Source organism: Eublepharis macularius, chromosome 8, assembly GCF_028583425.1.
Source record: "Eublepharis macularius isolate TG4126 chromosome 8, MPM_Emac_v1.0, whole genome shotgun sequence".
In the NCBI taxonomy this organism is placed as follows: Eukaryota; Metazoa; Chordata; class Lepidosauria; order Squamata; family Eublepharidae; genus Eublepharis; species Eublepharis macularius.
Window position 1 is genome coordinate 130,163,064 of NC_072797.1, and position 12,483 is coordinate 130,175,546.

The following is a 12,483-nucleotide window of genomic DNA, read 5'->3' on the forward strand; positions in this document are numbered from 1 at the left end:
CAAGCAGGCTCAGGGCGGGTTACAACAGAAGATAAAATATACAAGATAAAATCACAATAAATTAACACAGCTTTCTAATAAAACACCTAGTAGTGCTGTATCTGAAACCTCTCTTTGCTCTGAGAAGCAAAGAGCGTGTAGCCGAAGGTAATATCCACCACTTGCTAGCAGCTAAATGAGATGACATAATAGGATCTCACTGAGTGTTTTTTCAACATTTTATTTCAGCTGGCTCAGTTGGCACCTTTGTTATATGGCTACCGTCCGAGCTACCCGCAACTGTTCCCTCAGCCTCGGCAGAGATTTTACATCTGGCCGCAACAAACACCAGCACATCAAGCTGCCAGGCTGCCCCAGCGTAAGCCACACCAAACTCCAGCGGCCAGGCAGCCAATCCAAAGGCCGAAGCTGCAGCCACAGATGCCACAGCAGCCACACAAGCCAATACAACAACAGCCACATCCAAAAATACAGCAGCCACCGAAGAAGCCTCCAAGTACCAGCTCTCCTCAGATTCACCACCAGGGGCCCGTGTATCAGCCCAAGAGGGTCCAGCCACAGCAACCTCAGGTGAGCAAGCAATTTCGATGCCCTCAGAAAATTAATAAAAGTCATGTGCTCATTTGTATTCAGGTTGGTCATTACAAGTGTGCTTAAAAATGGAGACAAGATCTGCCGAGGCAAGAATACACAACCATCACTTGAAGTGATACGTAATAAACCCTTGACTGGTTACAAGTGAAAGGTTCTATCCACGGCACTAGTTTGGCCAGTCTAACGGATCGGCTGCTCTGCTTGTAAGCTTTCTAAAAGAATCCCTTAGACCAAACATAATGCTGGATTAGATGCCCTTTTGGTCTCTCACAGCACAGAAGAGATCTTTTTATGTTGTTACTTGGAAAGCAGTGCTCTTTTGTTTGGTTAGTCAAAGCAGGGGGGAAGATAAAGTTGATGCCTTTCCCCCCTCCTGATAAGGCTCTGTGTTTGTAACAGTTTTATCACCAGCAAAATTTCAGGTGGAGCAGATTTCCCCATTGCCGCACTCTAGCCACCTGCTGTGTTTTTGTTTGTCAGCTGGTTGTAGGGTAGCCAGGTGTCCATTTTTCACCCAGACAGTCCAGTCTGGGTGAAAAATACGAGACACTTGGCCCCTCCCCCAGTTTCCAGGCAGCTCCCTCCCTGAGCAGGGCCAGGGTGTGTGGCCAACCTACCTCCTGTGCAGCACTGCCCAGGAAGAGTGGCCCGTCTACCTAGCCACCTGGCCTCCCACACTGCACCCAGGAGCGACCAGCCATCCTGCCCAGAAGTGGGGGAGACGTGATGACATCACTTGCAGTAGTGACATCATTGTACACACACACCAGGGTCCAATATTCTTCCGGACCCAGGAGCTTATATTAAGAAAAATGGCCACAAACTTATGTTTAAGTAGTAAACATAGCCAAAGGCCCGAGCTTCCTTTTTCTTCACATTTTGCATCCCCCCCTACATAAGTCAGGGTGAGTATGTATTATTAGAAACTGTTGCAAACAATACAGTATCAAACATTATGTACAGATTTTTTTTAAAAAAAATTAAGGCAATAACCTGTCTTGGAATGTAAAGTCCATATTTTCCTGTCAGATTATTTGCATAAACCTCAAGATTTCTCTGTGGTCTGCACAGTAATACATTAGTGATTTTAAAACGGTATCTTCCAAACTCTCATCCATAATGCTGCTGCTTTTTTCTCCAGCAATACACAATCTAGCAGCCCATAGCAAGCTCAAAACTAATTCAAAATCTGCACAGCTGTTGTAGGCCGTTTTCACACTGCTTACTGGCCACAGAACATCGCGCCGAGCTCCCGGAGCGACAGCGGTCAAATCCACATTCACCCATTACCCGCATGTTTATCGGATATTATCCGTTTGCCTCCAATCCGCGATTTTTTCCTCTTCGTTCACATTCCTACTTCCAATCCGTCTTTCTCGCACATCCCTCCAGTCACACGGCCGCTCGAAAACCGCTTTTTTGGGCAGGACCTTTTTTCCCCGCCCATTTTTAAAAAAAATTTTTTAGCGCACTTTTCCGTTATTTCGATCTTGCCTTATAAAGAAACATCATTGAAGATAATGATGCCTCTCTTTCCCCCACTGACAGCTCTGATGGTTCTCTCCCTGACAGTTTTCGAGGAAATGTAAAATGTCATTGAGGACCGATTATAACTTGGGGGAAACATGGAGGAGTGATGGAGGTCCTGCTCTGTGTTTTCTTTATTTCAAATGATTGATTCACCATAATTTCGATATTACAGTAATATAAAATAAAAAAAATAAAAAACAGTTAAAAAGGAAGTTTCGCAAGTCCGTTCTGAGGATGGATTCACCCCAAACTGATTTTTCAAACTACCAGATTTGATTCAGAAACAGCATAATCAATAAATGCAATGCTATGAAGTCAAAAACAGTCTTTTGCAGACTACGGAGCACTTGCAAGTTGAATCAGCCAATAGGAACTCTCGGAATGGCCGGAGAGACAGGAACGGGGGTCTTTTTTAAAAAAACTGCGTAAATTGCGCATTGGCCCGTTCACGGCCACCGTGAAACTCCCGTTGAAAACCTGTGACCACATATTCGGGAGAAATGTGAATGAAATGCGTCTGTTTAATGAGGTAATGTGACCGGCACTCGGGATTGCGCGGGGAATGCAGGGAACATGCGACTTAGAATGAGTAATGTGGATTCGCCCAGCGTCTTCCTAGCGCAATTTGCGCTAGGAAGACGCTGTCGTTCCGGGAGCTCGGCTCAATGTTCCGTGGACAGTAAGCAGTGTGAAAACGGCCAACATGCTTCAAATGGCAGAGCTAGTGGATTATAGGCTGTTGGTGGGGTAAAGTTTAACTCAGATTTATTCTATGGCTTGTGGGTTATAGGTTGTAACGTTTTATTTAGGTTTATTAAGTGGCTTGTAATTTGTGAAGTAAAGTTTTATTCAGGCTTATTCTGTGGGTTGTGGGTTATAGGTTGGCAGTGTGGTAAAGTCGCCTGAGAGTCGATGAAAATGGACCCACCATGCCCTTACCATAGCTAAAGGACTTATATTACAACACTGAAGAGCCAAATACCCACCTCCCATAATCTATATGTCATATAGATGACAACTGCAGATGGACTTTTAAAAAAAGATATTTACAAACTTTGTGTGGATGTTTACGTGTAGATTTCTCACTATTGTTGCCATATATTTATTTCAATTACGTATGAGGTTAATTTTTTTTTTAAAAAAAGTTCTAGGCTTATTCTGTGGTTTAGGGGGTTATAGATTGTTGAGGGAGTAAAGTTTTCTTCAGGTTTGTAGAGGCCGATACAAAGCCTGTGTTAATGAGGTATTTGACTGAGCAACCAGGTCCTAACCATCACCCCTAGTAAGATATCATCAAGAAGTCTGGTATCTGGTATCTACAGAAAGGGTGTTTGAAGTATCTCTTTTTCTACCGCCTTTAACAATACAAAGGGGGTGACGAAAGGATGGGGAAAGTCAAGTTGGGCAAGATATCTTGCTGTCCTGAGAGCATTAAAGAAATATATTGGCATTATATATATGTATACATCTAAATTCCTTTGAGATGCTAGCAATGAGAATGAAAACTTGTTTAGAAGTGTAAAAACGTATACCTCGATAATGTCAGTGCTTTCTCTCAAGCATTTGAGAAAAAGTGGATTACCCCTTGTAAATAAGGGTGGGTGATCGCTCAGAATGAACTTTGAACTTTTATATTAAACCCAGTTCCCTGTTCATGATGATGGATAGATCTAAATCCCGTTTTTAATCTGTATAAAACCACCTAACTCTCTGCGTCAGAAAGATTCATTCTTCGTGCCCTGCTATATGAGAAATGTTCAAATGACAAAGTGAGGAGGGAGATTCAGTACACTGTGGTGATTTTGTAGAGGCTTATGTTGCTGTGTTGTTATGGACTGTTGTGCGGTGACATCTGCACAGCAAATGAAGAGTTTGAAAGTGGAGTGCCTTCCCTGCTTCTCCCTGCAGTGGTCTCTCCAACTGATTTCCTCTGGATTATCATAGAATCATAGAATCATAGAGTTGGAAGGGGCCATACAGACCATCTAGTCCAACCCCCTGCCCAGTGCAGGATCAGCCTAAAGCATCTCTGATAAGTATTCATCCAGCCTCTTCTTGAAAACTGCCAGTGAAGGGGAGCTCACCACCTCCCTAGGCAGCTGATTCCACTTTTGCCACAGTCCTGTACTGGGGAAGTTGGAGGTCCTACAAACATAGCCTAATTCCCCTGATTTGGTGGCACGTCCAGATAGACTACCTTGTTCCCTGGAGGTTCCAGCTCTAGAAACATTCAGTCCCATGATAACATAACAAAATGGAGGCTATGACTTTATACCCACACCGCTTTACACAAAGTTGTGGCAGCATCAGATAAAAAACAGAATAAAATGAAAAGAGAGCCAGTTTGGTGTAGTGGTTAAGAAGAGCGCCAGACTCTAATCTGGAGGACCGGGTTTGATTCGCCAGCTGGGTGACCTTGGGTCAGTCACAGCTCTCTCAGAGCTCTCTCAGCTGCACCCACCTCACAGGGTGATTATTGTGGGGATAATAATAACATACTTTGTAAACCACTCTGAGTGTGTTAAGTCATCCTGAAGGGCGGTATATAAATAGAATGTTGTTGTTATTATTATAAAATGTGAAAGGGCCTGTACAGGTCTACTCAGAACTGGAGCTTGGAGGTAGGGAGGGATGTGGAGGACAGGATCCCATTCAAAACACCTCAGAAAATAACAATGAATAACAATAAGATATTATCTGCTGCTACCAGTTTCTACCTTCTGTGTCTGATTGGGTGCTGTTGACTACACAGAAAGCCCTTCAGGATATGAATTTTATGATGTGATTAAACATTCTTCTGGATAAATGAACATTTACTGCGTGTCGTGACCATTTTATGCACAGCAGTGATGACTGAAAATGTATACTGAATAAGACTTTTTATATATTCATTACATAGTGACTCTTTAATGATTTTATGTGGTCTTGGGAATGGATTGATAACATAATCAAGACTATGCTTCACAATGTTGTGGCTAAACTTGGAGGAGGGCACTGAGATTTCTTACCATTTCTTAATTTATCGTGACTTCTTAGTTATATATACCCAGCGCTTTTTTTCCTGGGAAAAGAGGTGGTGGAACTCAGTGGGTTGCCCTCGGAGAAAATGGTCACATGGCTGGTGGCCCCACCCCCTGATCTCCAGACAGAGGGGAGTTGAGATTGCCCTCTACGAGGGCAATCTCAACTCCCCTCTGTCTGGAGATCAGGGGGTGGGGCCACCAGCCATGTGACCATTTTCAAGAGGTTCCGGAACTCCATTCCCCTGCGTTCCCGCTGAAAAAAAAGCCCTCTATACACCTAAAACACCGTTTACTCATATGCAAAACATTTTTGTTCAATACATACCATCTTCTCTCCCTCACAGATATTGTTTCCAAGACAGCAATATCCCTGGCATTTTCCACAGGTGAGGCAACGTTTCTAATTCCAGTGGAGAAATTTAGCACCAGTTTTCACAGCTGCCATGTATATTGAATAAATCTGGATTGATTAAACCGAGCATCCAATTAATTGGGGAGGAGATTGTTTTACAACTGCTAGCGCAGCAGGTGTTTTCCTTGAAGAAGTGCTCCTCTTTCTTTCATACGCAAGAACAATTGTCTCTTCTGGAACAGAGTGTGTTGTGACAGATAAAATTCATTGTTTAAAAACCAACGAGAATGCTTTCTTCTTCAGACCTGTTATTTTGGCCATACAAATGTATGCAGCTTTAATTGATTCAGGTTCAAAAGATTTAGCTGTTAATTAAAGCCGCTAGTTTTGCATCAGTGACAGCTGCCACCCTAATAAGGGGGCACTGATATGTCCTCCGTGGCTAATGTACAGGTATAGACTGATCTCTCTCTGGAGACGTCCTGATCTGGGCTGAATATCAGCGGTCAAGATTAACCTAGAGCTGGAGAAATCTGTCACCATCAAAGCCTTGAAATGTATATGGGCTCAAATAAAACAAAGCTGATTTGCACACGTCCCGGAGAGTAGCACAGGGGTTCCCAGTGTGGTACCCATGGGCAGGGCTTTTTTTCTGGGAAAAGAGGTGGTGGAACTTAGTGGTGGAACTCAAGACCGCACAATGACATCACTTTGGGTCAGCTGGAACAAGGGGGGAGTTTTTTAAAGTTTAAATCACCCTCGGCGAAAATGGTCACATGGTCGGTGGCCCCGCCCCCTGATCTCCAGACAGAGATTGCCCTTGACGGTGCAGAGGGCAATCTAAACTCCCCACTGTCTGGAGATCAGGGGGCAGGGCCACTAGCCATGTGACAGTTTTTAAGAGGTGCCAGAACTCCGTTCCACCACGTTCCCGCTGAGAAAAAGCCCTGCCTGTTGGCACCCAGATGTCTGCCAACACCTTTACAGGCACCCACCAGGTGCTTTTAAAAAGTGGATGGGGCCAGGTAGACTTTTGCCCAGCAAGGCTTCTGATTGGAGATGTCATTAGCTGTGCAGATTTTTTAAATAAATTGCATCAGCAGCAGCTGCCACCGTAACACAGTGATCTTCACTGTGTTACTGAAGGTAAACTGTGTGTATGCAGGAAAAATATTTATAAACGATTTGTTCATTTTAAAAGGCATCCTCTTAAACAGAGCTTCCATTTGAAATGTTGAAGAGTTACTGCCAGGATTATTCATAACCTGACTTCCTGACACTCCCTGTAGCAGCCACTTTGTGGTTGAGCCCATTCCTCTGTATCAGAATTCCAAAGGTGCCCGCAGGCTCAAAGAGGTTGCGGACCCCTGGTGGCACAGACACTTCACATTAGGGCTGCCAGGTCCCCTTAGCCTCCCCCTGGGGAATGGGAGACCTGGCTCTCACCTGTCGTACAGAGCTTATGTGCTGTGCTGGAAATTGCCTTGTTTTTTCCCGAGTGCAATGCAGAAGTGCGGGCGTTGTGTGCCTGCTTTCTTGCAGATGCCTTTCCCCCACCCCACTAACCAGGTGAGCGGTGGTGGGGAGGCAGGGCCTGGAGATCCTGCTCCCCCAGCAGAGGAATGGCATGCCTAATTTGACCCCACACTACCTAGATCCAGCCCAATAACTGCCGTCCCACACTGTCTCCCACTGTGGCATATGGCATTTGAACTCCTTGCAATGCCTTTCTCTGAAATAAGGAACTGATGCCTGATCCAAAGAGTTCCTAGTCCAAGCCCACAGTGCTAAACACCAGCTGTCCCTGACATCTGCAGCAGAATGGGATTGTGGGAACAAGGCCTGCTCATGTTGGTGTTTATGTTCATAGACTTTGGCTCACGTTAAACGTTCCATGTGCAGTACCAAGAGTGAGTCCTCAACCTGCCACTACACTTTGACTATGAACTAGTCCTTAGTATCTTGGAGTCTCTCTACACAAGATATCTTACATGAGAACACTCAAGTATAGAGAGACACAATGTTAGCCAGGAAGCATTGTTTAAAAAGACAGAGCCGAATGCTCTCAATTTCACCTCTCTATAGAGCCGGCAGAGATCACTCCTTAGAGGGTTTGTTCTTCAACTCCCCGAAGGGGATCTGAAATTGACAGAGCCTTTAAACTTTGCTTCCCAGCTAGCATTGCATCCCCCTACACTTTGTCTCATGTAGAGAGACGCTTAGGCATTACATTTGCATCCAGCCTTTCATCCAATGAGCATAGAGCATGGCTTTAGATTTATAATTTGAATCTCTCATGTCCAAACGCCACCTTCTAGCCACCGCTTCATGAATACTGTCACCATTTATTAGCAATAACAAAACCAACATTATGCTAACATGTGGCTATTTTTTTCCTCTTGAATTGTAGATTTTCAATCAAGGAGGCTTCCACCCACAATCCTTTGGCCCATTTCAAGGAGTAAGATATTCCGTTTAAAAACTTCTTGCTTCTCAGGGCTGAGGAGGGGAGCAAAGTAGGGGAGTTCCATTGATCTCAGTTCTGAATCTAAAGCAGTTTGGGTAATCGAGATAGGTACGAAGTCATTGCTGTGACTGGGACACCACTATCAAAATACTGACATGTTTCCTACCACTCCACTGAGCAAAGTTTGAATCCTTCTTCCAGCCTAACGAGCCTTCCTTCAAATTAAGTGGATCTACCGGCAGCAAGTTGAGTGGATCTACCACTGAAGTTGGAGGAAATATTCAGGCTTTGCTGAGCAGAGTAAATGCCAATGGGTGGCATGTCTGTCCCTTTGGTGTGGTCTAGCCTTCTTACTAGCCTGCTAGTTTGGGGAGTGCACAGAAACACATGGATCCACTGGTGCTGTCCATTATGAGCTGTGTGGTGGTTGCCCTCAAGTCAGAGTTGACTTACAGCGACCCCTGGTGGGGTTTTCAAGGCAAGAGGATAACAGAGGTGGTTTGCCACTGCCTGCCTCTGCAACCTCAGTCTTCGTTGAAGGTCTCCCATCCAATTCCTAACCAAAGCCAACCCTGCTTAGCTTCTGAGATCTGACGAGATCAGGCTCACCTGGACTATCCAGGTCAGGATATTATATTGATGAAGGGACAATATTGAAGAAGTTGTTCAGCCAGGGCTTTTAGGGTGATCAGTGTGCTGCTGCTGTGGTGTGAGCTTTGTACTCTTTTTTTAAAAAAATCGTTTGTTTTAATAAAAATTGCGTTGCTTAAATCTTGTGCATGTCACCTTGGGATAAATTTTCAAAATGAACAATCAAACCCACTTTAAGCGCGAGAGAGGTCCTTATGGGTAGTCCAATATGCTGTTGATTCCTCCACTGAAAATGTAAAGAAATGAATTAAATAAAAGAAAGTTTAGGCATTCAGTTTGGGTTCAGTTGATGAATCCCCACCCCTGGCTATTCATTACACTTAACGGGGTGAGGCAGGAATTTTGCAAGATTCAAAACACCACACGCTCTTAAGTTCTGAAGCTCATGTCATTCACAGTGCAATCCTCAAGAGAGTTACACTCTTCTAAGTCTGTTGAAGTCAATGGACTTAGAAAGGTTTAATTTTGCTAAGGGTTGCAAGATCCTAGAAGTAGAAGTAGTCTAATGTTTATAACCTTCTGTTGCCTAACCCTTCTTAATTTTCTGTTTCCACAGAGTATGCCTCCTGGATTTGGACATCCACCAATCAGTAATGAAGAAGGGGTAAATACAACAAGTATAAGTGGGATAAATGTGTTAATCCATACAAAAGTTCACCAGAGAAAGGGTCAGTCAGATCTCGTAGGATCTGTCCTACAAGACAGATTTGGGAACTACAATGATCTTCAGGCAGCCCTTGTTCACAGCCAGGTTGCTCACATCAGAGCTGTGATATATCGCAGTCCTCATTCTTAGAGCCAAGCTACAAGTGATGCCTGACACAGGTTGGACACTTGTCAGCTTACCTCAAGTTATGATGGGAAGTGTAGGCGTCCTGGTTTTACAGCTTGGCTCTCCATTACAGCTGCAAGACCAGGATGCCTACATTTCCCATCAAAACTTGAGGGAAGCTGACAAGTGTCCAACCTGTGTCAGGCGTCACTTGTAGCTTGGCTCTTAGACTGGTTTGAGGATTAAAAGGCCTAGAACAAGCCATTGCATCACAAGTCCCATTTGAACTGCCGCCACTACAATTTCTCACCTGCATCAAATTGAAAGAGTAATTAAAAGAACTATATTACTAGAATGAATTTGTTTACGATGGTTTTACATTTCCAAATTCTCTTACATGTATTTGCAGACTCCATACTATGGATATGGCTATCATGGCCTGGGAAACAGACGTCCATATAATTCCGAAGAGTTTGAAAATGACTATGAGAAACCCAAAGAAAAAGAAGCCCCCAAAACAGAAAGCCCAGCGACCGATCCTGCAACCAATGCAACAGACACAAATTCAACTCTTTCCAACCCAGCTGGTCAGGTAGGGAATGCTACCAATGCTGGGCTCAGCATAACGGACAACGGGGGCAATTCTCCAAAACCTGAAAGCAGATGGCATATTGGAAATGGCGTCCCAACACTTTTACCTACTCTTCACGTCTCAAATGGTGATACGGCAGCCCAAAATGGCATGGATCAGTCCGTTCATAGGGCCAGCTCTCCAAATATCAACCATATTGTCCAAAACTTGCCTTCAGACCAGCATCAATCCACAGGGAATGGTTTGCCTGTCTACAAACACTATCCTGGTATGGAAAATTCAAGGCCCAACACTTACATTTCTAATGGGAACCCTTCTGGACATCCTGAAACCCCGACGTATCCATCCGGTTACGGAGATAACTCCAATCAGAGGGGCAATCTCCAGAACAACAACAACAACATACCAATAAACACTAGACCTAATCCATATGGACAGCAAGAGCATCCCCATTACCCAGAGAGGAACCCATCCAACCAAAGACAGATATTTCCTTTTCCTAGCTCTGATCCACAAAGCCAATGGAATAAAGATCCAGTCTACAGAGATAACAACCTCAATAGTTTCCCACCTGAAGGCCAGTCCGTGGATCCACAGTTCAATACATTAGGACAAGCTGAGAACTCCTATAACACCAGGAAAGAGACAGATCTGTTCCAACCTTCTGGGGTGCACCAACTGAGCTCGCTTTCTCCTCAAGGAGTGTTTTCACCCACAAAAAGAACTTTGTCCGAGGCAGAAACTCATCAGTATCCGTGGAAGGAGCAGGCCTTTAATCCTCCAGTCTACAAAAGAGAACAATTTTCACCTCCACAAAACCAAGAGTGGAACAAACAAGAAGAGTTGCAGGTCTTCCAAGATGATCCTCCGAGGTATAACTCAAGGCATTCGTCAGGTTATTTTGGCCAGAGGTCAAACCGTATTTCCTACCCTGAAAAGAGTTCCTATGACCAACCTCCCCGATCCTTTTATCCTGAAACATGGGAGGGGAGAGAAAACTCTCCCACACTTGGCCCTCCTGGCCAAAAGGGACGCCCGTTCTACTCTCCTCAGATGCAAAGAAACTCTTACCGTAGAAGTGATCCTGTTGTTCAGCAGGAGAGCGAAATGTATCCCAGGCCATCTCCATGGGCACACGAGAAACGTTTGCATGACCTGGATAGAGAGTACAGAAACGTTCCTTATAGTCCAACTCAGCAGCATGCATATCCTAAGTATTCCCCGGAAAATCCATCCGACCAACAGAGAAGTAACGTGCCGTACAAGGAAATTCACCCGTGGACCCCAGAGGAACATTCTCCGCCGTATACTGCAGAATATTTGAGGCAAACAGAAGTCATCCCTTACCGTAAGAGCAATGCATTCGGGCACCCAGAGAGGACTTACCAGAATGAAGGAGCAAACTCTCCATCCCAAAGCCCCACTCTTGTCCAAAGAGTACCACAATACTCAGAAAGAGATACTTGGGGCCCTGAGAGGATGGGGCCTTCCGTACAGAAAGAGGCTTCACCTTATTTTAATAGCTATCCCCCTGACTTCAGAAGAAACCCAACACATATGGAAGACACAAGGAGTGCTCCAATGTCTAATGCGAACGTTGCAGAAAGAAGCAATTACCCTGACACACTGGGATATCCAGACAACTATCCAAGAGAGCCCAGAACAATCGCCTCATACCCAACGGCCGACCATTTGTGCTGTGAAGGCAATGCCCCAGTGCCGCAAGAAAACGTATTGGCTCCACTGAGAAGTGTTCCACAGTTCAGACAGGCACCGTGGCCGCAAAGAGGAAGTTCACCGTATCCAGAAGCTGATGGCGGCCACCCTAAGCAAGCAGGCCACACGCTGTACCCATCTGGTATGCAGTCTTCACTGAAGACTGAGAAAAGCACGCCCAAACAAAGAGAAGACTTGGGTGTGTTTGAAAAGGATGCGGCCACTCTAGAAAAGGCCCCACCTTGCTCCAGATCACAATTAAGCCAACAGAACGAGCGTGAAGTCAACTATGAAACTGGATTAGCAGCACCAACCAGGAAACCACCTTGTTATGGAAGAAGCGTCCGAGGGGACGGGCACAGTATCTTTGAATGGATCGATCTGCCCAAAAGAGAGCAGGAAAGGGCCGCTCCTGTCAACCTTATTCCTGAAAAAGGCCCACCAGCACAAGGGATCAAAAGTGCAGCTCTCGATACCGAAGGCAGTAGGAAACAGAGGCCAGCAGTGTTTGGGTTCAAGAGGATTCCATGTTTGGGAAACCAGTTACAGCAGTATTTATCCAGCACAGGAGCACCATCTAGTGGCAAACAGCAAGATCTGTTTTATGCGGAGAATCCCATGCTCATCGGAAAGTCGTTCATCATATTGCCTGAACCGCATCCCCTGACTAGCACTAACCCGTCTTACGACACAGAGGAAAAGCCATTAACACCCAGTGCTCTGGGAGAAGATTTGGCTGACCAGCCAAAGGAAAGGACACCAGACTGTTTGCTGCTCCAAAAATAA

General features: G+C 45.0%; 1 protein-coding gene across 1 annotated transcript in view; it reads left to right on the top strand.

Moving 5' to 3' along the window:
- ENAM (enamelin) overlaps positions 1-12,483 on the top strand; it is a 75,121-nt gene extending 62,638 nt beyond the window's left edge. Inside the window, exons 16-18 of the mRNA XM_054987618.1 lie at positions 229-570; positions 9,174-9,221; positions 9,799-12,483. Of these exons, the coding sequence (XP_054843593.1) occupies positions 229-570; positions 9,174-9,221; positions 9,799-12,483 (3,075 nt within the window). The remainder of the gene's footprint in view (positions 1-228; positions 571-9,173; positions 9,222-9,798) is intronic.